Source organism: Pteropus medius, unplaced genomic scaffold (assembly GCF_902729225.1).
Source record: "Pteropus medius unplaced genomic scaffold, Ma_sr-lr_union100, whole genome shotgun sequence".
In the NCBI taxonomy this organism is placed as follows: Eukaryota; Metazoa; Chordata; class Mammalia; order Chiroptera; family Pteropodidae; genus Pteropus; species Pteropus medius.
Window position 1 is genome coordinate 3,672,411 of NW_024349798.1, and position 25,587 is coordinate 3,697,997.

The 25,587-nt window shown below is 48.8% G+C and overlaps 1 protein-coding gene across 5 annotated transcripts in view; it reads right to left on the reverse strand.

Annotated features, from left to right (window-relative positions):
* UNKL (unk like zinc finger) overlaps positions 1 to 25,587 on the reverse strand; it is a 40,810-nt gene that overhangs the window by 11,530 nt on the left and 3,693 nt on the right. For all 5 annotated transcript variants that reach the window (XM_039884862.1, XM_039884861.1, XM_039884860.1 and 2 more), the window contains exons 3-10: positions 18,629 to 18,805; positions 18,088 to 18,221; positions 15,368 to 15,503; positions 14,413 to 14,530; positions 11,691 to 11,775; positions 10,905 to 10,990; positions 7,896 to 7,958; positions 2,257 to 2,434 (exon numbers count right to left, since the gene is read on the reverse strand). In XM_039884862.1, the coding sequence (XP_039740796.1) occupies positions 2,257 to 2,434; positions 7,896 to 7,958; positions 10,905 to 10,990; positions 11,691 to 11,775; positions 14,413 to 14,530; positions 15,368 to 15,503; positions 18,088 to 18,221; positions 18,629 to 18,805 (977 nt within the window). The remainder of the gene's footprint in view (positions 1 to 2,256; positions 2,435 to 7,895; positions 7,959 to 10,904; positions 10,991 to 11,690; positions 11,776 to 14,412; positions 14,531 to 15,367; positions 15,504 to 18,087; positions 18,222 to 18,628; positions 18,806 to 25,587) is intronic.

Consider the following 25,587-nt stretch of genomic DNA (forward strand, 5'->3'; position numbering starts at 1 on the left):
TCCCACCTGGAAGTGATTTATCTCACCATGCTCACCTACCCCATGACTCAGCACACAGGTGTAACCCTGCTGCCCCCTCAAGCACAGTCAGCACAAGAGGGGCCAATCCTTACCTGACAAACCACAGGCCGCCTTGGGCTTACAAGGCAGAGACAGCTGCTCCCAGAATGGGTCCTGGTCCACTTTCTCATTAGAAGTACTTCTCTCATCCTACCACATCTTGCTGTTCCCAGAAATTAGACCGAGGTCTCCTGAGATATTCTCTTAAAAGAACTGACTTTCAAAACGGCTTTAATACTCAAAATCCAGATGAATTCAGATGCTTAAACTGTGCCCAGCCAACATATCAGGAACCGCCCAGATGTTAATGATAAATTAGCTGAAAGCTGCTGAGTAATGGCTCTGGCAAAGCCCTGTTCGCGACGTGACAAAGCACATTCGAGAGGCGTCGCGGTCCCCTGGGGTCAAGGGACATACGAGGACAACGCACACAGTGCAGAATTAAAGGCCACATTGGAGGACCCCGAGGCTCCCCGCACCCACCGATCCAGGCAGTCCTCCCCCAACTACAGGACGGAGAAGCACCTGGCATACCCGCTCACCCTTCGGTCTGAGTTTTCGCAGGCGGCGATTCACAGCGGGACGAGACAGGAAATAGTCCTCTCGGGAGCAAGAGACCCACCTCTGTCAGGTAATGCAGGCTCTCCTGGACAAGCCTCGCGGCTGGCGCCCCCCAGGGAACAGCAGGAGCCTCTGCAGAGCAGGCTCCTCAAGAGGACACGTCTGCATTTACCTCATTCCGCAGCCCCTAGGAAACGCGGTACCAACCCCCCTGGCTGTCACACCTGGTCCGGAAGCGGGCACTGCGGACCAGTGCGAGGAGCACCTGGAGGGGAGGCACACCTAGAGAGGGAGGTTGGCGGTACCACACCTGAGAGGGGCGCTCGGCCCGCTCCGCAGCTTCGCAGAACGACGACCCGTACCTGACAGTGCAGGGCTGAGGATGCTGACTCACCGTCCGCCGCCACCACCTCGGATTCAAATACGGCCCGCGGCCCGCGCCCCGCCCACCCCACGCCGGCCCCGCCCATAGATGACGCAAGCCTTAGACAAACCCTGCCCCTGATTACGCAAGCCTTAAACGGGCTCCAGTCCCGCACGCACCGGCCCCGCCCCCGGTGACGCAAGCCTCAGACGTGCCCCGCCCCCGCCGTTCGCGAAACCAAGGATCCTGCCGCTTTTTGCGGCGGGTCACTTCGGGCAATGAGCTCTGCAGGTTGCTAGTTTAATGGTCACTATTTTAATCAGAAATCTGTTCGTATGAAGTGAAAAGCAAAGAAAACCTGTCAAGTGGCCCCGAAATTATTCCACTAAATCCATTAAATACAGAATAGCTGGGAAACAGCACCCATTTTAAATAAATGACTGAATTTAAAAATGGATTATTTTAACTCAATGCATTAGCAACAATATAATCTGAATGAAACTGCACTACAGGAGAAAATCCGACCTACACCTATTAGCCCCAAAGTAGGTAGGGTGGGCACTCCAGGTCCTTGGAGACCTCAGCAATACAAAGACTGCCCAGCTACGGCCATCCTGCAGTCAGAAGGCAGTTCTGAGGTTCCATTATTTCCCATAACCCTGGGCACTAGTATTTGGGATATAATCTTATGCGTGATCTCAGGAGGGAGGTCAGAGAAAATGGGAGGATCTCACAGATAGTAGAGAATCATTATTATAACAACAGCAATAAAAACATATTATCTGTAAATGGAGACGATGTTTACCCTGGAAAAAACACACCTCTTCACCTCCCAGTAACTGGTTCAGGAAATATTTAAGTCAATGACAGAACACACAGCAAGATGGTCAGTGACATACAAAAACAGGCTGAGGGTGCCCCTCAGTTGTTAGATAATGGCTAGAAAAATTACTAGAAATATGCTAACTCCAATCTTAAATCATCACTCCCATTCTCATTCCCCTAAAGCCTCCATCTCTGCCTTGCCCTTTAGCTGTGCAGCTGCCCCAGCAGGAGGAGGACTCAATTACTCTGCAGCCCCAGGCTCCTGGTGAGGCCAGTGTTCTCATGACCATGCGCAATACAGCCAAAGTGAAAGATGACCAAAAACACACGTCTGGCTTTTCCACAAAAATTTACATTCTGCAACATGTCTGAAATAGATTCTTACAGAAACACGACAATGTCAGTGCTAAGAGAAGTCAGGGAGATGAGGAGAGTCTTGGGTTTACCTGGGACAGACTCCAGGGCATCGCTGGTAGGGTCAAGCAGGTGGGCACGGGCCGGGAGTGCAGGCAGAGTGGTGGGGGAGGAGCCACCGGAGCCAGTGCTAGATGCCAGGCTGGACGCCACGCTGGAGCTCACACTGGGAGCAAGCGGGTGAACCACTGCAAACACCGCCAGATGGTTCTGTGCAAAGACACAAACAACATGAGCAGAAGCACCTGCACAGACAACAACAGCATGACCTTAATGCAGAGTGTTGGCCAACTTCTAGTCCCAAAGCAAAAAAATAGACTTTTTCTCTAAACGTCTACTTGCTTACAATAACAGCGACAGGCAGAATTGCAAGCTGCCGATCACTCAGGGATGGGAACAAATGCATCTAGAAAGTGTGTCATCTAATGAACTATTCTGCAAAAAGCAATTTTCAAAAGCAGGCATACAGCAATAGAAAACAACCCACCAAGAGATATAAGTAGAGAGCCGGCCCCCTTCTGAAAACATCAATGAACTGGTCCTATGACCTCATTACCTCCAAAAAGTAAAAACTGGAGGCAATTCACACTATTTTTATTTGCTAGATAACAGATTAAAAAGACAAAGAACTAGCACAAACTTGATGAAGAGCCAGTAATGTGGAAGGCTGTGTGCACAAGAAAAACACTCAATGAAAATGGCACGGGAAAGTGCCGCAAGCCAGACCTCAGGGCTCTGTGCAGCAGCTGCATCTAAACAGCAGATTCCGGGGTCACTAGGAAATCAGGACACAGAACTATATCAAGGTAAATGGTGTGATGTCTCGGTTCTGCTTTAAAATAATACCGGAGAAGTTAACCTGGAGGTGGGGCGGCTACAACAAGGCCAGCGACAAGGTGAGATTACTATTTTGTCAGCTTAAGGGAAGGTTTCCATAATGGTGTTACTGTGCATTGTGACAGACAAAAATCTGACACAGGACAATTCTTTGGAGCAAATGTGTCCTGGCTTTGAGGCCTCGTTCTCTGTGTTCACGAGCTCCCAACTCTCTCCTGGCTTTGCTCAAGAGAGGTGCCCATGACAGACCATCAGTCCACAAGTGCAGAGACCCTAGAACTGATCACCACTATGTTTGAGGCTAAAATTTAAAAATAATTCAAACCGCAGAAGTCTGGAGAGCAGTGTCCCCCAACACTTCCTGGGGTCACCCACAAGTGGTCTTCCCTGTCCTTCCATCTGTGGAGGTGGGATCACAGGCCTCCCATTCCTCTCACCCTCTGCTGGGCTGCGTGTCATCTCCAGGTGGGCTAGGAATCACAGTAACCCACAGACGACACTGCATATGCCTCACATTAAACCCTACACACTGAACCCAGCTTGGAGCCACCAGACTGAGGCACCTGCTGTGACTTCACCACCAGCCATCTCCAGAATGTTTTCATCTTCCCAAATTGAAACTGTGCCCATTAAACACTTATTCCCCATCCCCACCTGCCCCAGCCCCTGGCACCACCATCCTCCTTTCCGTCTGTAACAATCTGACTCTTCTGGGGACCTCATATGAGTGGAATCATACAATATGTGGTCTTTCGTGTGTAGCTTATTTCACTTAGCATATCTTTGTTATAGACTGAATATCTGTGTCTGACACTGCAAGATCTGAACGTTGAATCCCTAACCTCCAATGTGATTCTATTTGGAGACAGGTCCTTGAAGGAGGTGATTAAGGTTAAATGAGGTCATAAGAGTGGGATCCTGATCCGATAGCAGTGGTGTCCTTCTAAGAAGATGAAGAGACACCAGAGATGTGAACACACAGAGGAAAGGATGTAAGCACATGCCAGCCATCTGCAAGCCAAGGAGAGAGGACTTGGAGAAATCAAACCTGCCCACACTTTGATTTGGGACTTCCAGCCTCCAAAACTGAGAAAACAAATTTCTATTATTTTAGCCAGCCAGTCTATGGTACTGTTATGGCAGCCTGAGCTAATACAGTCTTCAAGGTTCATTCACGTTGTAGCATGTGTCAGAATTTCCTTCCTTTTTAAGGCTGAATAATAGTGGACTGTACACACATACACACACACACACGTACATACACACACCACATTTATCCATTCATCTGTCAATGGGCACTTGGGTTGCTTCTACTTTTGGCAATTTTGAATAAAGCTGCTATGAACATGAGTGTACAAATATCTCTTCAAGATCCTGCTTTCAATACTTTTGGGGTATATACCCAGAAGTGGAATTGCTCGATCACAGGGTAGTCCTATTTTTAATTTTTTAAGGAACCAGCATACTGGTTTCCAATGCATAAAAGTTCTAATTTCTCCACATCTTCACTAACAGTTGTTATTTTGTTTGTTTGTTTCTTATGCAGCCATCCTCATGGGTGTGGAAGTCATATCTCATTGTGGTTTGATTTGCATTCCTCTGATGACCAGTGGTGTTGAGTATCTTTTCATGTGCTTATGGGCTATCTGTATATCTCCTTTGGAGATATGTCTATATAAGTCCTTTGACCATTTTTCAATTGTGTTGCTTTGCTGTTAAGTTGTAAGAGCTTTTTGTAAGTCGCTGACATTAACCCCTTATCGGACATGATTTGCAGATGTTTTCTCTCATTCCATGGGCTGTCTTTTCACTCTGTTGACAGTTTTCTTTGACACACACAAGTTTTTAATTTTGATGAAGCACAACTTATCTATTTTTTCCTCTGTTGCCTGTGTTTTGGCATCATGTTCAAGTGTCTGCCTCTTTTTAGTGAGGCTGGAGAAGAGCAACTTCCACCAACACTAGACACTTGGCCACAGGGACCCTGGAGTAACCTGGGGACTCTATCAAAGTGACAACTTTGAAAGCCTGTGTTGTTAACCAGGAAGTGACTCCCACAAGGTACTCAGGATGATGACTCTGTGCCCAACCATGCTACTCTCACAAGGGTCATGTGCTCTGGGGCTGGCGCCTGGCTGCCTCACACTGGGCCTCTCAGGTGGGGCGACAGTGAGTCTGGGGCTTTGGACACACCGCGGACGGCTTCTCCGCAGTCTCTGCAGGCTGCATGGAAAATTGTGTGGGCCACAGGGGCGCCTCGACTCTGAACGATGGTGCAGCCATCAGCAGGAGAGCTGTTTTGCTTGGCGCATTCTGCCAAGTGTTGCCTAGTGAGCAAGAGGCTTCTGAGAAAGAAACCACTCAGGAAGGAAGACAGAAGTTGAGGAGTGGACTGTACTAAGCGGGAACTAAACCACCCCAGTTTATCAAAGAAACCTCTGGAAGAAAAGGCACCAAGTGCTCCTCATTCCAACCCAATGGCTGAGGCCCCCAAAACAAGAGCTACTACAGGGGCCTGAGGACACAGAGACTCGTAGTTACAAAGAGGAAACAGGAGAACCCAGGGATGGAGGGGCTGGTGCTATCCCCCGGCCAGGGTAGATGGGCGCCCACGTGCAGGGAAGGGATCCCTAGGGCAGCTATCAATCCGGGAGAGCTGCCAGGCCGGCCTCAAAGTAACAGTTCTCCCTTGGTTTACCTTTCGGCCCTTCAGACTGAACAGGAACCTGGAGAAGGGTCCTGGAAGAAACGCTGGGAACACTAACCTGGCCTAGGGACCCTTGGAACTGGCTCTCCAATCCTGCTTCTGCCTGGTGCTTGCTGCCCCTGGAGCCTGGCTTTGGGACTGGACAGCCTCTGGGCACAGGTGAGAGCTTGCTGGTAGATGAACCTGTCCAGATTACTCACAGCGCCAGAGAAGAGGGGCTGCTACCACAACGTGAGGATGTATCAGGCAGTGTGGGGGACAGCGTGAAGTCACATAGCATGATGTCTCCAGGGTCCCTCTCCTGGGCTTCTGGGCCCTGGGCCGGTGTGGGATCCTGCTGGGTGCAGCTCCCTGAGCATTCCCTCCCACTCCTTTCCAGGACTTTCTTCTACTGCCCAGAGATAGGCAACATGCCCATGGGCTACGTTACTGCTAACATTTCATGTTTCAGATTCTTAATAAACATCTTGTCGATCAGGATCTCTTAAGGAAAAAAAAAAATCACAAAATAACTAAGTTGAATTTTTACTTTCAACTAACCTTCTGCTGATTTCAAACACATGCTTCAGAAGCTTCTAATAGAACAAAAATGACTAATTTGCTCCAGACCACCATTTGGGAGGTGCCCTCAGGGGGGATGTCCAGAAAACCAGGAGAGAAGGAAACAAAAGGTGTTACTCCTTTAGGAATTTAAAATAAAGATCACAGCAGAGACAGTGACAACTGGCTGAAGTCCTGGGCCAGAGAGGTGAGCATTCCCTGCTCGGCACACTGTGCCCCCAGGACTTCCAAATGTTTACAACTCTCTGTCTTTTTTACCGTGATGGAGAAAAACAAGGGTTTGGGGTCCTTAGGGCAGCAGTGTCCATAAAAAAACATTGCTTCTCAAAACAACTCAGTTTGAACAAGCGTGTGGGAAGCTGGGTTGTGCTGAACAGAAAGAAAGGCCCCAACTTTGCTGAAATCTCAGGACAGTGGCGGGGGGTGGGGGGAGGGTCCCTAGGCCAGGTTAGTGTTCCCAGCGTTTCACCCGGGACCCCTCTCCAGGTTCCTGTTCAGTTCGAAGGGACAAAGGGTACACCGAGGGGACATCGTTACTTTGGGGCCGGCCTGGCAGCTCTCATGGGTTGACAGCTGCCCCCAGGGACCCCTTGCTCTGGCCAGAGGACAGCACCAGCCTCTCCATCCCTGGGACCTTCTGTTTCCTTTGTCAGCAAGAAGCCCCCCACTCAGCCTCACTGAGGAGGGGAAAACAGTCAACAAAACCTCAGTGAACACAGCGACCATTATCTCAGATGTGACAATTTACTGTGACTTAGAAAGACCAAGCCAGGCTCATCTTATACGCTGTGGTGGCCGGAACTGTGTCCCCAGACATATGTTGGAGTCCTGACCCCAGAAACTCCCAAGTGTGACCTTACTTGGAGACAGGATCTTTACTGAGGGAATTGAGTTAAGATGAGGTCAGTAGGGTGGGTCCCAATGACTATGACTGATGTCCTTATAAAAAGGGGAAATCTGGAGACAGACACAGGAAGACGAGATGAAACAGGGAGAAGACAGCACCTACAGGCCCAGGACAGAGGCCAGGGACTTCTGGCCTCCAGACTGCAAGAATCAACTTCTATTGTTTACGTCCCCGTCCGTGGTGCTTTGTTACGGCAGCCCCAGGACATTGACAAGGACTGTCTAGGTCTTACTCCTCCGTCGAGGAAACTCTCAGAGGTTTGGGTTTTGTTGCTTCCACGGTACAGGCAGGCCTCGTTTTATTGCGCCTCGCAAATGTTGCGTTTTTTACAGACTGAAGGCAAGACCCTCCACCAGCAAAAGGATTACGACTCACTTCACTGCCATACTTGCTTTATTGCAGCGGTCTAGAACCCAACCCGCAATATCCCCAAGGTCTGCCTGTACGACACAAATTTTTTTAAACATTAAAACAAAGGACATATGGAATACACAGCTTTAAGAAGAGTATAAGTAAAAACATAATTAATTTACACATGGACATTAACCAGGTCACTTTGTGAGTCAATAGTGAGCATGACTGAGTGAGTTAGAAAGCCATAAATGGCCTGCTCTCCAGTCATAAAAATAACGTGAAATCCTGTCTTAGGCACACGGTACCTGCTTACTGTCGTGCTCAGTGGCTTTCTGGCCGCCTTCAGCAGGTGAGTCCCTTCGCTTTGCCTGCAACAGAAAAAGCACTGATGTTGGAAGAAAAACCCAGTTAATGAAAAATATATAGGAGACCTAAGCTTTGCTCAGAATGTAGAAAATGACAAGTACTAAAGTCTCATACAATGGAAAAGGCATTCAAATCAGCTAGCTCTTCATCAGTTCTCCTGAAGTCCATTTCTTACACCTAGACATTAATCTCTGACCTCCAAGCTAGTCTGTGTGAAGGCTGCGTGTGACCTCCATGCACCCCGAACCCACAATGTGGACAAACCCCAAACGAAGCCTTTTACAGGAGGGCTGAGCCTCCAAAGCTGGGGAGTCATGGAAAGACCGCCATCTGAGGCAAAGCATGATGTACTCTACCACCCGCCTCTCTGCAGAGCACGCATTTCCCTTTGTGAAGGTGCCCTCTTCTCCCCTCCCAGGAAGAGGACACCTCTTCATCATCAGAGACACTAATCACCCGGGAGACTGCAGGAGACTGAATCTGTATGACACACCTCACTGAAATAACCCTTATCTTCCATTATTTTCCCCCATGTTTTTGCCTTTCCACAATTTACCACCCCCAGAAGCAGAAATCCCTTTGTCTTGTCATTTCCTCAAAATTTATGGCTTTGTTAGAAGGGCACAGAAGCCCCCAGGTCTAACCAGGTGTTTGGGTCCTGACTTCTTTTCTGTGAAGGCTTCCATATGTGTAGGTAGTAAGGTTTTTCTCCTGTTAATTTATCTTTCATCAGTTTAATTTGTAGGGCCTCAGTCATTGAACCTAACGGGGTAGCAGGAAAGATTTTTTTTTCTCTCCTGCACATATAAAAATTCTGACCCTGCTGAGCCACCTTCTGGGATAACTGTGCCTGATGATGGCTTTGGCCATAGAGAGCTCAGAGACCATACTCCCCCAGGTCAAATGTAAGCACCTGAACTGCAGACCAACACGTCCTTCAGAACTGAGGAGCAGCCTCATCTTTATGCCTGTTATAAGTGTACGTGTAGCAGTGGCTTGACCATCTCGACCCTTCCTCCTCCTTTTTTTGGTTTCTGGATTTGCCCCTTCCTCCCTCCCAACACTCAGCTGTGGGAAAGCCTGCTGGGCTCAACCCTGAGGTCATCCTGGTATCCCTGACTTCCCTGCATTTCTCTCACCTGGAAGTGACCTCCCAACTGCGGATTTGTGTGAGGGCCTCCAAAGTCATTGACCTGAGTATCAATCACACTTTAAGGCTAAGTTGTGAAAAAAACCACAATTATACTGAAATAGCTCTCCTCACCTTCAGGAAACAAGTCCCAACCCTGGGCAGGCCCAAAGAGCTCCCCTGCAGTGAGATATCACCCAGGCGTCCAGGCCCCTCTCCTGCCGTCCCTGGCCTGTCCTTGGCCTGCACCTTAACGCTGAAGGGGGAGTGGGGACAGCTTGCACTCTATGTGGTCAGCAACTCCCCATCACACAGGTGCTTTCACCAAGAGGTACATGAAGCAGTCACATGTGTGTGGAACATTCTAGAATCAGACAGAACAAAAGCAGTGAGAGCAGCTTGCTCCAGACAGGGCATTGCACCCTCTTTTGCTTATGTTTAGTTCTGTCAAAGGTGACTGAGATTCAGAAAAACTGGAAAGGGAAGCTGCCCTCCATGGAAATGACTCGTTTGGGACAGTGAGATCCACACTGAAGTCTGACGTTCTCCAAGTGTCGCAATCAATCTGTTCCCTTAGGATCGTGATGGAAACCAAATGTCCCCTATACCAGAGCCCAGAAGCGTGGCCCAAGCTACTCCTGAGTGCCTCAGCTCCTGGCAGGATTTCCTACATGTTTGAAATTCATCCAACTATTTGCTGAAAATGTCATCAAAAAGGACTAGCCAATTTCAATGCCTTGGTCACCCAGAAGTTGTCTTGATGTTTCTTACTGAAACAGTTTGCTCAAATCTTTTTAATGAATACTTCTGATAGAATTTTAACTTCTCCTTCAATTTCTACTCCTGGCCCTCAGGTCCACATGCGTTCTGTCTTAAAGAAGGATGACCACGTCCAACTAGAGCTGCGGTGACCGCATGCTGTGAATGCACGAGATGCCACTGTTCACTTTAAAATAGTTAAATTTGCATATGTGAGTCTCTCCTCAGCGTAAATGAGGACCTGTGAGGTGGCAGATCCAGGTGCAGCCTTACCTAAGTGCTATCAGGGCTCCGAGATCCCTCAGGGCCTTGAGACCAACCCAGGGCCCTAACCAAGTATCCTGCCCCAGGGGAGGATGACAGGTTCGCCCACAAGGGCAACCCAGTTCTCCACTTGACTGAAGGAACTCAGCTCCTTTTGTAGCTACATGGCCACTTTCTTGGTGACTCTAACACGACAAATGAAAATGCTCCTATACCAGAGTCACCTAGCACCCCTGAGGAAGGGAGGGGGTCATTCCCGCCCTCTCGAAATACCTGGCATGAGGGTATACATAAGAGGCACTACTACATCAGCAAGGGTAGGACACAAGGTCTGAACTCTGTCCCCACCATTTTACTCTGCCCTAAATGAAACTGGCTTCCAGAAGTGACACCCCCCACCCTAGTCTCTCAGTGCCCCAGCAAACCTCCAGGACCACCCCAACTGAGACCCCCGGGGGCACTCACTTGCCCACATCCACCCTCTGTCGGTCCTGCCCAGGTGTTTCCCCACTCGCCTGGCTGACAGCTCTTTGACGCCACCCAGACACGGGGCCCCTTCTCTATGGTCAGTCTAACACTGTGCCTTCGCCCATGGCTGGTATGTGTGTGTCTGGCAAACTGCAAGGCCCAGGCCAGGACTCTTCAGTCTCCTAGAAGAAGCCGCCAACCCACAGGCAGACTGTCTTAAATTGCATCACCCAGAAATCACAACCCATCTGTCCCTCACAGCTGAAATAAAACCAAAGGACAGAGCGGGCCGCCCACTGGCACCATCCTCAAGACACCGTCCACTTACGTTTCCAGGCTGGCCGCTATTGACTGAAGAGCTGCTGGCAGAGGCGAGGTCTCGGCAGCCCCAGTCGTTGGCCATTCCCAGGCTCTCTGCCAAGAAAAGGGGGCAGCAGGCTTTGAGCAGCTACTAACTGCACAGAGTCTTCAGTTAAAGGAACTCCTCAAACTAGGGAAAGAGTGTGCACTGGTCTTCTGACAACAATCTTCCCTGGTGACAGGGAAAGAGGGAGGCTGGAACATCTCATGAGCTGCCAGGGCAACGTGACCCTTGAGTCTCAGGTATAAGACTCAGATGACTTGAAGACCAGAAAACAATGTAAAATTTCAACAAGAACAGCCACCCTCCCCATTAAAATAAATAGAAAGTAAATTTGGAATTGGCAACTACACTCATAAAACTGGAACCCAAACTCAAAAGCGTTTAAGAGGAAGCCCTCGGGGACACCAAGGAAAGGCTGAGTCTGTACGCGTGTTCCTGTCGCTGAGGTTCATTTCTGCCTTCAGGAACATTTTATGGGTCCATCTGACCATCAAAACTAACCCATGCCAGTGCTCATCCACTGTACTCAAGACCCCAGAAAGACTGCAGGCAGGGCCACTCTGGGCTCTGCAAGGCCTGGCCCACTGCAGGTCCCACCTCAGGGTCCCTAAAAGGCATGTTGGGGCACTTCTAGCCTCCCCCATCATGAAGCTGACCTCCCCCATCCTCAAAGCCTGCCCCAGATGAATAGAAAGTCCTGCGTACAATGGTGATGGTTGAGTAGGAGGCTGCTGGGCATCATGTACTTACTTTCCACGTGTGCAAAGGCACAGAAAGGACCTCGAGGGCAGTAGCCAGTTTGGCGCATGTCATTGCACTTTGTAGATTTGTAGATCTAGGAAACAAAAATAAAATAGAGAGGCTGGATTGGAAATGGGTTTCCATGGGAAGACCAGAGCTGGCTGTACCATGATGTGGAGAACCAAGCTCCCAATCATAATGGGGGTCTCCTGGAGAGAGGGGTGTGGATGCAGCCCCCTTCCCTGCACGCCCATGGCCCTGAATTCCCTCCTCTGCGCAGGGCCAGTCAGCCTGGGGGACATGCGCCTGTAGCACCTGTTCCTGAAATCACACAAAGTCAGATTTTCCACTTGGTATTTTCTGAAAGATGCACCTCATTCAGTGCCTGGTACACAGCAGATGCTCAAGAAATGCCTCTTAGTTGAGTAACTATGGTGTGTATCTAAAACTAATACTATATGTTAGCTACATTTTAATTAAAGTCTTTTTTAAAAAAGTTCTCACCAAAAAAAAAAAAAAAAGGTAACTATGTCAAATGATGGATATAGTAATTAACTTGATGGTGGGAAGCTTTTTACAATGTATACGTATATTAAATCATCACAGGTACCAGACCTGATCTGCTTCACTTGGGCCAAAGACACTCTTGAGTCAAAAACACTGGGGTCTGGCCCTGCAGCATAGCAGGATCCAAGAGGGACAGACGGGCCTCAAGCCCTCAGTTGCCCTTCATGGGCCTTGCCGAGGCAGAATCTCTCCGCTCCAGCCCAGATCCCAAATCAACACCTCACCATCCCACCTTCTTTCCCTGTCTGAAGTGCCATGCAGTCTCCTTGGCTCAATTGTCCCCAAAGCAGCCATATCAACAAAAGCAATTTCAAAGGGTTTCGAATTCACTAAAAATATCAGGAGGCTAAATGTCTTTTTATGTGCATTTTGTTAAAGCACAAAATTTCTGAATAGAACACACTTTCAAGAAATGAAACACAATCACAAGCCTTTGGATGAGGTGCCCACCCCTTCCCAGAGTCCAGGGTGTCTCAGTTGGCACAGATTTGTGCTCCCTCACTCCAGCATCTGCTTTCACACCCGGGGCAGCCTCAAGCACACACATGCTGGCCTTACTGGCATTCAATGACCCCTGAGAGAAGGATATGTTCACTATTCTAAGTTTTGTCTTGCTCGAGCATGAATGAATATACGTATACACAAAAGTGTGTGTGTACAAAAACAGATGGCAAACACCCCAGAGGACATCCACACATCCACGTGGCTGCAAACACCACTGGCAGGCCTGAAATAAAACCAGGTGCAAATGCGCCAAGGGCCACCGTTCATTTTTTGCTTCTCTATTAAAAGTCACAGCTGAAATACACAGCGTTAAGAACAAACAGAGCTAAAGTTAAAATGCCTTAGTTTCTGTGGGTTTGATGTCCCAATTCTGCACCTACATGACCCATATTAAAAGAACATCTGTTTGGGAAACAGGTGAGAACCACGAGTGCTGAAAGAGCCATGGAAATGAATGGGAGAGTCATGACCTCAGGGTGCAGAGCCAGAGGAAAGGTGAGATTTTTTTTTTTATTAAAACATGTCTGGTGTGAACAAGCACATAATATTTCCTGAGTTTCAAAAACTGAATGAGTGAATGAATGATCATGTGACTAAAAGAGGAAAAAATAAAAAACATGAGCTGGTGGGTGTAGGACCTGAAAACCACGGGTGGGCTGAAGAGAGAAGGCACAAGAAGTGAAGGCCAAGGTTTTATCAAAGTTCGCTAAGCAGCCTGATGGCCTTAAGCAATGCTTCAAGTGGGGCAGCAGTGGTTTGCCCGAGTAGGACAATTCTTGCTCCTGACCAGGCTGTGCAGGCCACAGAATAGCCCTCTACAACGCCTCGCTGGCCGTTTCTCACCTCTAGACTCCTTGAGTACAGCAAATGAGCCTGTCTTAGTTCATAAGAATCAGCACACCCCTCATTACCCCTGCAGGAATATATCCCCTCTCTCCACCTGCCCAGTCTTAGTCCCCCACCCTCCCTGGTCCCTAGCTCTCCCACTGTCTCAGGCCCTGAAGGGGGCTTGTTTGCTTGTTCATTTTTAACACAAATCCAAGTGAGCTCTGGTTGGCTCAGCAGGCTCCAGTTGTCCAAAGGAAGGACTGGCCTTGACTGGATCCTGGGAAGTGACCTCTGAGCTCCAGGAATGGCCTGCTTGTTAAATGTCTGTTTACCCGGCCATGAACCATGCAAGACAGTAACAACATGATTTATGATGGGGGCCCTGAACCTCATGGCACCAGCTCAACCTAGGTCAGCCACATCTTCGCAACTGACTTCCAATAAAAACCCTGGACACCAAGGCTCAGGTGACTTCCCTGGCTGGCAACTCTGTGTGTTTTGTCACACATGGTCACTGGGAGAAGTGATTGCTATCCATGATTCACTAGGAGGGGACGGCTGGAAGCTCAAGCCTGGTCTCTCCAGGACCCTGCCCCACATGGGACCCTGCCCTTCGCTGATTTCAATCTATATCCTTACAGTGTAATGAACCATAACTGTGGATATAATGGCTTTGCCCAATTCTGTGAGTCCTTCTAGCAAATCACTAGACCTGAGGGTGGTTTTAGGGACCCCCAAACACAGCAAAAAGGGGAGTCACCCAGACCTGTCCTCTCCCAGGCTGTAAATGACACTGACCATCTGGCTGAAGCCCCCGCCCCCTCGCTTGTACCTCAGGGTGGAACTGCTGCTCCGTGCGGGAATGGCAGTACTGACAGCTGTCCCCGCTGTCACACCTCGAGGGCTCGCCCCACTCATCACCGTGCTTCACGCTGGGGCACGGAGTGGACCTGGGGTACAAGAGGGAGTCACAGGAGGTCATGAGAGGAGATGTCCTTCCCGTATGCCTTGAGGTGTTGGTCTATCCACTTACCACTGGGCTCACCTCTCAGCATGATGTACTCACACCATGAGGGACCATGGGAAAATGTTCCCTGAAGGACCAGCCTCTTTCCTCATGAGGACAGGCAAGAGCCAGAGAGTGCCATCTGAACCCAGAAAGTACTCAAGAGCCCCAGGTTTATTTTCCACAAAAGTTAAAGTGAGTCTGAGTCAGGGCCACCCATGCCGACATGAAAAGTATCTTGGAGAAGAGGCCAGATTTCCTGCAGCCGGGAGATGAGCCCAGGCCCACAGCGCGTCTTCTTGCAAGGCTGTTTCAAAACTGGATCTGATACTTTTGGTCCTACAATATGAAAATCCTAACCAAAATCCTCTATTTATCATGTACTTGGCAGCTTTAGTGTAACTTATTTAGACTTACAGAAAAAACTACCTAACCAGTGGTAAAGAACTTTTTGTTTCTTTGGTTTTCTTATTTGACAATTTTCTATCCCTTCAGTATGCAGTAAATACGCTCTGTCTTCTCAGGCTAATATCTGGTGACTAAAACTTAGAGACTACCAATTTAGGTTCTCTGTTCCTCAACTGTGTAACACCTCAGGGAAAGAACAATGACTGTAATAAACCAACTCTTTCTACCTGAGACAGGGGTTCCCCTGGGCATATGAGGCATTAGCAGGTGAGTAGAGACAAATTCTTTGCTTAAAGAAAAAGCAGGACACAGAGCTCAGTGTCTGAAGGAGGATGGTGGTGAGGGCCCAGGTGCCCATGGTCCCAGGGCTCACCTGTATTGGAACCTCCTAGGGTTCCGCCGTCTGTCCCTGCTGTTGTGGTAGTGGGGACACGCGTAGCCCTGGCGACACAGGCGTGGCGGCTTTGGGCACTGCTCGGTCTTGTAGCTGCCCAGCACGAAGTTGGTGTCTGAAAAACACGGGTCCACATGGAAACGTATATACGTGTGCTTATAGCATATGCGTGCTCACAGCAGCTCTAGTCACACAGCCAAAAGGAGAAAGAACCCAGTGTCCATCCATGGGTGAATGGATAAACACAATGTGATCCATCCATACAGCAGAATATTATTTGGTCATAAAAAGGAATAAGCACTGACACATGCTACAATGTGGATGAACCTCAAAAACATTATGCTCAGTGAAAGAGGCCGGATACAAAAGACCACATATTGTATGATTCCATTTATGTGAAATGTGGAGAATAGGCAAATCCACAGTCAGAAAGTAGACTAGGAGTTGCAAGTGGCTGGGGGAGGGAAGTATTGGAAGTGACTGATGATGGGTATGGGGCTTCTTTGGGGAAACTAGATAGAGTTTTAGAGCTAGGTAAAGATGATGGTTATACGACATCAAGAATACAACTAAAGACCACTAAAATGCACACTTCAAAACGGTTCATTTTAACTCTGGCATAAATGATGGACTTTGGGTGATAATGATGTGTCAATGTAGGTTCCTAACTGTGGTGGGGACATTGGGCCTATGGGGCACAAGGTATAAGTGGGCTCTCTGTACCTTCCACTCAAGTTGAACCTAAACTGCTCTAAAAAAATAAAGTCTATTGTTTTAAATGGCAATTTCATGTATCTGAATTTTAGCTCAAAGCAAAAACACACAAACAAAAAGCCACCAGAGGTCATTTAAAAGCGGTAACTGATGAGAGGATTCCTAAAACTCTCATCTATTCTTGGGCTGGTTAATAAGTGACACTTTATTACATATGCTATTGTTTTTAACTACGTCTGCTCAGCGGGCTGAACATCAGTGGCTGAGGAACTAGCAGGATGGAAGGAGAGAGTCCTGCCCCATGGCGAGGGCAAAAACAGGCAATGCTACACACAGGGCACAAACCGTCCATCCACGCCATATCGAACTTCAAATAACTTCTTATGTGACAAGTGATGTTAACCACACGGCGGGGCATGGAGAGAACAAGAGGGATTTGGATAAGAAGAAAGCCAATTTTAAGAAAAATTGTTAGACATTTGTTTACAAATATTGACCAAATGTCTCGAACAGATATGAGGTCCTATGCTAAGTGACACAAAATGAACAGAAATGAGTTGCATGACAATGACCGTGAGACACAGAGGCTCACAGATGTCCCTTAGTAAGTGAATGGATAAACTGCAGTCCATTCAGACAAGGGAATATTTTTCAGTGATAAAAAGAAATGAGCTAACAAGTCATGAAAAGACATGGAGGAATCTTGAATGTACATTACTAAGTGAAAGAAGCCAGTCCAAACAGGCTACATTCCAGATGATTCCAATGCTATTACATGCTGGAAAAAATACAACTATGGAGACAAATTTATGGAATAAAAGATCCGTGGTTGCCAAAGGGTAGTTGGGAGGGATGAATAAGGGGAGCACAGAGGGTTTTTAGGGCAGTGACACTACTCTGTGTGATACAGTGGTGGATACACAGCACTGTACATTTGTCCAAACATGTAGAATGCACAGAACCAAGCGTGATCCCTAAAGTGAACTGTGGATGTTAGTTAATAACAATGTATCGATCTTGGTTCATCAACTGTAACAGTGATGGTGATGCACCACCATCAATGCAAGATGTTCATATGAGGGGGAACTGGGAGGGGGACATGGGAACTGTACTATCTGTGTAAGTACAATTTTTCTCTTAAAACTTCCCTATAAAGTCTACTAATTAACAATCTAAATAACTACTTATGTATGAAAAACAAAAACGTGGAGAAAGCAGTCTAAAATGGCTCTTCTGAAAAAAATGATTTCAGCACCGCTGGTTTTATCTAGAACGTTCGGAAAACGGAAGCCAAAGCACCTGAACTAGACATTCCTGACCTGAACCTGGGTGCAGGTGCCAAAGGTTACCCTGCAGGATCCTACAAAGCTGCAGGCCCCACCTGTCCCTCAACTCCTCTACCTTTCCTTCTTCAAGCTCAGCCCTGATGGTGGCGTGGGGACCCTCGCTCCCAGCCATGCCAAAACAGAGGACCAGCTTGCGCAGGTGGAGGTTGGAGATCCTCCTACCAGGGAGGCCTACAGGGCGGTCTACCAGATAGAAAGCAAAAAGTGGGAAGTTCTCAGAGACTTTTTCCGAAAAACAAAAAATCCCTGAGTGAAGCACTTGTCCTCGGTGCTGGCAATCGGCGCTGGCAAGCAGGGAGTTGCAGGCACACAGCTCTTGTTTTGTGGGGGGACTTTGCCCCAAGCAGTGACATCGCAACATGCGGGTGAGCACAACTGCATAAGAGGGTCCCCCTAAAACTTGAAGTGGGGTCCTTGGGCCCCCTCCATACCCCAGATGTGACCAAAGGTCATGGCCCTCAGTACTGCCCCAGGTAGCACCCACTCAGCCCGAGGAACAAGAGTAAAGAACTCGACTCGATGAGCTTCAGCTTCCCCATCTGATCTATAAATGAGGGTGACGGGGTCCACCGTGCCAGTCACTTTACCAACAGGGACAAGGCTACTCCAGCCCACCCCTCACAGTGGCCACCGGGTTACCTTGCCACCGGGGGTCTTCGCCCAGGATTTTCTCAATCACGGCCTGGCTGGCCAAGGCCCCGGGCTGCAGATCAGGAACACCGTCCCCGCCTCCGAGCTGGCCGTTCTGCAAGGCTTCCTGGGCCTGCAGCTCCCTATGGACAAACGCATCGGTTAGGGCTCTGGGGTGTGTCCAAAGCCCTTCCAGAAGGTGGGAGAATCACTTGGTTCTGTCACTTTACAGAGCCTCTCACATGTCACTGGAGAGGCTGGCTGCCTGAAAGGTTCAGGACAGGTGTCCTGTGTCCCTTGGGTGCACCCCTGTCCTGGGACGACAATCTTGACCCAGATCCCCAAAACTTCAGAGCTGCATTATGTTTAGTAAGGATTCTCCCTTCACCCCCAGTGAGCTTCCATGGCACGTGAGTCAAGAGGAAGGAAACGTTATTTCATTAGAATAAAACCAAGGCCCAGAAAAGGAGCTGCTTTAGACCAGTAAAGCCTGAAACAATGAGGAGGTGAGCTGGCTGCCCGCCCACCCAGCACAGGACACCCCACTCACCTGATGTCGCACACAGGCGGCCGCAGGTCCAGGGGGCCATGTGCGAAGGCGCAGTGCAGCCCATTCTTCACACAGTGGCCCCGGGCATCTGTCTCATGGATGCACGTGCCTGTCTTGTAGTAGCGCAGGTGATATTTGCGTTCCGTGTCTCCAGTCGTTCGGTGCAGGTACGGACACCTAGGAAGCACAAGGGGTGACACGCGCCATCTAGGTCTTAGGGTCTGGGGACAACCCTAAGTGTCAACCTGCTCTTCTTCTCGTTAGCACCTGGCCAGTAGCTGGTTCTATTTTTCCTTCACTCAAACATCCGCTCTTACTAAAGGATTAACGTCACTGCACAGAGCAACCATCCCATGATTTGGAATCCTCCCCCAAGGCACTCAGACTCCTACAAATCCCTCAATTACACATGTTAGAAAAACACAACACTGAATTTCCCTGAAAAATCATCCTTTATAATTTTTTGAATAAAGTACAGAAAAATAAAGTTCATCTCCAGGACACAGCTGAACTCTGAGCTGTGTCATTCATGTTTCCTGACAAGCATTATTAAATAAAGAGTTGGTGGCCTTGCCCATCTCTCATCCAGGTACCTTTGGGGACCCCTCAAGGGAGGGAGGGAAGGAGCCTGGGGAGAAACACAGGGGCCTGGATATGGCTGGAGGAGAACGTTAACAGGAGATGGCCCAGGAGAGAAGCAGATGTGGGAGGGGGACAGAAGGTGTAGTGTCACTCAGGCCATGCACAGCCCAGAGCCATGCGCTCCCTAGGAGAGTCACGCGTGGCTTCCCACAGTGACAGTGGTTCACGCTGCAGTGGGGTGGAACTGCAGAGATGGTTTAGAAGGTTCCAGTATGTGTGGAACATGGAGACTAAGCCCACCTCAAGGTCAGTCCCTCTAGACAAGAGACACAAAAGGAAGGGAAGAGATATGTAAAAGACCCTGAATGGCGACATCCCCTTGAGCAGCCTGAGAAGGCAAGGGGCTCATTGCTGCAAGTCTCCAAATCCAAGGACAAGGCCCCTCAACTCCAGCGATGGCCTGGAGTACCACGTGAGGCTTGGGAAAGGCCCACTCCCACCCTGCCGTTCAGCAAGCTGTGGACCTGGGCACTGGGAGCACCTGTGGGGATGGCTCCCCATACAGGGCACAGATGGGTGGCGCTTTGCAACCTGACGGGACTCAAAAGTAAAATCAGAAACGACTTAGTGATCATCCAGTTTAGACTCTTATAAGTTGAGGAAACAGAGGCTCAGAGTTCAGACAGCTCACCCCAGATCTAACTGAGCACCTGGGGTGGGCAAGGCACAAGGCGGAGGTAAAGGACATCGTGTCAGGTGAGTCCCCAGGCCCCCTAGAGCTAACCAAACAAAAGTCAGATCAGAAGCCCGTTGTGGGTCCAGATGTGCACCCAGAAGGGAGAGAAGCAGGATCTCTAGAGATATTTGTGCACCATGATCATGGCAGCATAATTCACAATAGCTTAAAGCTGGAAATGACTCAAATGTCCATCAAGATATGAACAAGCAAAATGTGGTCTATCCAAGTAATGGAATATTATTAAGCCATGAAAAGGAATGAAGCACTGACACATGCTATGAGGTGGATGGATCCTTGAAAACATCATGGTAAGTGAGAGATGCCAGACACAAAAGAACAAATATTACATATTCTACGTATATGAGGTCCCTAAAGCAAATTCAGAGAGACAAGAAGTAGAGTTTACCAGGGGCTGGGGAAGGGGAGAATGAGGAGGGACTCTTTAATAGGGACAGAGTTTCTGTTCGGGGTGATGAAAATAATTTGGAAATAGAGAATGGTAATGGTTGTATGACACTGTGAATGTAATTAATGCCACTGAAATGTACAGTTAAAAATGGTTAAATTTTATGTTTATATATTTTATCACAATTTTAGACAGCCCACTAGAGATAGAGCAGGGCAGGGCAGCAAGGAAGAGGGAGGAGAGAATCTTCTGCATATTTGTACTGAAATATAATAGACCTATAGAAAAATGCACAGGTCATACCTGGGCAGCTTGTGGCATTTTCACAAACCAACACACCTGAAAAACCACACCCAGAGCAAAAGGACAGAACACAACCAGGAACCTGGGATCCAGTCAGATGAACACGCAGGGAAGGACGACAGCACTTTCTTGAAATGACAGAAACCAGAAACAATGCAAATGGCCACCAAGAGGCAATTCTTTCAATAAATGTGGTGAACTTCAGTGGAATACCAGCAGTTGTGACAATCACCAAAGAGCCATGAGAAAAAGAAAAAGTGGAAAACGGAGAAAGGTTGCAAGACAACTTGGCCCTATCTTTGTGAAAAGGAAACATAAAGAATATATAAATATGCATACAGCACTCTACGTGCCCACATACAACTGTTTCCCCTGTGTTCCTGACAAGTTCCAAGAAACGGTATTGGGAGATGTAAGTAAAATGGTCAAATATTAAGATATTTACTATATTAAGCGTTGACAAGCCCTTGTCTGAAATCCCTACTACAAAGTTATATTTACATTTCAAGCTCCTCCAAGCCTTTCTCTGCATCTTTGAACAGTGCTGGTAAGTAATTTAGCTTCTGGCACCCAGGGAGTTGAGGCTGTTGTAGAGAACCCTCTGCCATGCCAGGGAACCTGATCTAGAACACAAAACCCTTCCCCCGCTTCTCACATAAATATATAGACTAATATCACTAATAAAGAACATGAAGAAATTAAGAGACCAGGAAATCGCAGAACTACAGGCTAGAGAAAGAAAAAAAGAATTTACAAAACAGAAAATGCAGATGGATCTCAACCACTGAGAGGTCACCCTGCTCTAGGGCAGAACCCCAGAGTGGAACTGTGGAGAAGCAGACACTGTTGCCAGCAGAAAGGTAAAGTGCTGCAACCTCTCTGGAGGGAAATCTGGTGATATATATAATAAGCCTAATAAGCCCGCAAATGCCTTCACTCTCACCTACTGATCCCACTTCTAGAGACCTGCCCCAGAAACAGCTGGCAAAAAGAGGAAAAGACATCCACACAACATGATCACTGCAGGACTATTTGTCCACCGCCCAAGGCTGGAAACAACCAAAGTTCTGGAATAAATGACAAGGGAGATTGGTGCAGCTCTGAGGAAGAGGAGGATAGGTATGGACCAGGAAGGTGGGGGGCAAGGATACATATATATCTGCTTATCTCAATACCAAGAATGATGGAAGGAGGAAGCTACTGTTTAATGGGGACAGAATTTCAGTTTAAAGATGGAAAAGTCCTGGAGACAGATGGTGGTGACAGGTGGACAACAATGTGAATGGACTTAATACCACTGAACTGTACACTTAAAAGAGCTTAAGATGGTAAATTTTATGTTCTGTCTGTTTTACCATAATAAAGAACAAAACAATTTACACTTATAGGAAAGCCACCATTTTACAAAAACAGTTCCAATTTGCGGAACTACTTATGCATTTACTATAAGTTAGGCACAAGAATTCCAGTCTGGGGTGAGGATATTTCCTATATTAAGCAGACCAGAGCTGAAGCAGCCGGAAGGTTTCTCTATAGAACCCACTGTGCACAGCTGTGGCGGGCGGGAAACCACCACCCCTGGCATCGCTGGCAGGCGGAGGGCTCCCAATTTCCCTAATGTTAAATCTAAATTTTCACTTGTTCCCTAGTGGTCCTTCAGGGTAGCCCTAAGCATGATTTTGTTTCCTCTCCTGTACCATCGCCATGGCAATCAGAGCCAGGCAAAGGTCTCTCACTCCCCAGCACTAAGCACCAAACGGGCACTACTATTTCACTCAGGCCATGTCACTTCCTGCTTATTACATGACCTAAAACATGAACTGACCTTTAAATACTAGAAAGTGTTTAAAGGGAAGAAAATAGCTTCACCTTAAAAACATCTAAGAGGTGGAAGGGAAAACCTCAGAGAGAAAACCCAGTGGTAAGGCCAGCCCCCTCCTGGGGCAGGGAAGAGGCTGAAGAGACCCCAAGGGTCAGCCTGACACCATGTGCAGAGTCCTCCTTGCAGCAAGAGTGCACTAAGGCATCCCTGGAGCCACCGTGTCACTGACTGACAGGGCCACTGCCAGCCCTGCAGTTCCTGTGACATAACCCAGTGTGATGTGCTGAATTCAGGGTGACACCTGTAATTCTCAAACCCATCCACAAAAAAATAGACACCCAAACAGTGTAATTAAAACAGGGCTCAGCTGACGGGACATGTCGTTCCACCACAGTGTTGCAGAACCACTAAACCAGGATAAGAAGAACATGCCAAGGGCTCAGGAGTGGCCCCTAATTCTCCAGGAGAACCTGAAATTGTCCCTTTCCCTATGGTAACTCTCACCTGAAACAAAAGTCAACCCACCAACTCAGTCCCATGGCAGACCAAGATCAGTCTATGTGTGAGACCAGGATGACCACCAAACTCAGGTCCACTGGGCATTTCTATCTGTGAACCAGGCTGGGCCTCAGCTCCCACACTGGAACATGTGTCAGAATCAGCTGGAGGGCCTGCTAACCCCAGACCATCTGACAGGAACCTTGGATCTACACGTGGGCAAGTTCTCAGGTGATGCTGATGCTGCTGGTCTAGGGCTGGACCCACTGGGCTGAGAAGGACACTCAAGATGACCCCCCTCCCAGTCCTTGGAGCTCAGGCACAGGTGAGAGAGCAGAACACAGCACAGAAATGACTGAGGTGCAAAATGGAATAGAATCAAGCAACCTGATATGAGTTTAGAAAATGGGCAAAAGTAGAAAGACCTGTATACTGCAGACAACTTGGGGGCAGAGTTAGAGATCAGGGAGTGGGGAGATGGTGAAAATGTGGGGCTAGTGGGGAGGTCAGTCTGCCCCCCCACCATGCACTGAGTGTGGGGGGTTGCTAGGTAACCCCTTGTTGACCACACCAATCTGTTCTGCCCTATTCTCTCCAGCCTTGGCTTCCAAGGGCTGCCGTGGACTCCTGAGCAGGACAGTGACCCCTCAATAGTCCCTAAGGTGGACCATCACCTCTGGCAATGAGTGTACCTCCTTCCTCTGCACCCACAGAGCTGCCACCCTCTCCCAAGGAACCACTCTGCAGAGGTCATCTCTCCACTGGTCTCCAAGGGGCATCTGAGCTCCCTATGCCAGGCACTTCATTTCAGTCACCTTCTCTGCCCCTGGCCCTTCACCCCAAGCAGGAAGGACTAATGTGCTGCAATCACTCAGTGTTTTTAATGTTTTCTATGGGTCTCTCACAGATCTGACTCAGTCACCTGATTGTAATTCTCTTAAGCTGACTAATTTGTAACTAAAAAGCATGTGTCTTCTTCTAGTCTATAAGCAGCTGACTATTGAATAGTATGCTCTAATGTTCTACACCTGTTCTTCCTTGGCTTTCATCTTACCCCAAAAACCCAAGCAGGGTTCACTCATAAGATCGGTTTAAACAAGTTTACAACCATTCTGAAGTGAATGGACTTCCACCTAAGCCTCAGATTCTGAGACACCCGACTTTTAAAAATTAAATACTGCAAAAGCATCTCTCCAAAGAAAGATCTGACTAAACACAAGTATGATACAGCAGGCGCACAAATCCTCGGACACAGTTTTCTCTACGTCAACAAGTTCCCACAAGCGCACCCAGATTCACAGGGAAAGTCCACTGAAGCAGACATCATCCACCCACCGAAGGGTTTGTGCCCCCAGATACTCCAAGTGCAGTGAGGAGGGAGGGATCTATGGGGAGAAATGGCAGGGAGCCCTAGAAAAAATAAGGCAGATTTCTAGTCAACCTGGAAAGTTACACCACATAACAGGGAGGGCCCATTTCTTATTAAAAACAAGAACATTTTTAACTGTGGGAGTCAGGGATAGCATGCCTAGGGCAAAAGGAGGATTAACAGAGAAAAGAGGACATTTACTTCGTACACAGGTTAGCTGGGGACTGCGTGAATTGTTTTCCAATAAAATAAATCCGGGGCAGGGGGTGGGGGGAGGCGGGGAGGTGCTGCTCAGGCACCTGGGAGGGTTTTCTTCTTTTTAAATGTCAAAACCGACAGCTGTAAACGCCCGACCAGCGTTAAGAGGTGCGGTGTCATGTAGCGGCAGGTGCAACCACACCTGGGTTCCAGGTGCGAAGACCAGGATCAGCCCTGACCACTGCCTGCGCAGAGAGCAGGACCAGAGGGGTGCCTGAGGCCTTCCACACCGGATGCCTTCTCCCGGGGCAGCTTTCAGAATGTGGCTGGACCCCCAAAAACTTCCCGACAGGAGTCGCTTTCTTGGAATCCCCAGCCTGATACCTAGGATGGATCCACACAGGTGGGAACACCGACCCTGTGGCACTGGGTCCGGCTCCAAGCTCCAAGGCGGTTTCCTGCACCGCCTACTCTCTCTGGCAGATTTAGGGAGTGCGCGCACGGAGCAAAGGACCCTAGCAGTGCTGCTGCACGGCTGGGAGACCAGTTCCCACGGGGGCGGGGCTGGGTGCACGTGACCCGGACAGCCAATCGCTACCCGCGCCAGGGAAGGGGCGTGTCCCCCAGAACAAAGGGCAGTGGGAAAGGGAGGACCACCGGACGCCAGCACAGAGGGGACCTCCCTCGGCCAAAGGGGTACCCGCTGGACGAGGTTAGGGGGTGACAGCGGGGGAGGAGGCCACAGAAGGAAAGGTGGAGGGAGAGCGACCGTCCACCGCCAAGGAAAAGGGGCACAGGAGGAGTGGGGATAACAGCAGTGAAGCCACCAGAGTGGGTGATGAAGCGTGACCGTGAAGACCGACCGCTTGCCAGTAAAAAGGGATGACACTGGGCAGGGAGCCATGGAGAAGGCAGATAAGGGGGGAGGGGGTGACAGTGCCTGCCAAGGTAGCAAGTGATGGATGCCCACAGAGAGGGCTAGATGACAGAGGGGGGCCACCCAGAGGTGACAGTGGGAGTAGGGGGCATGACATCAGGGGAG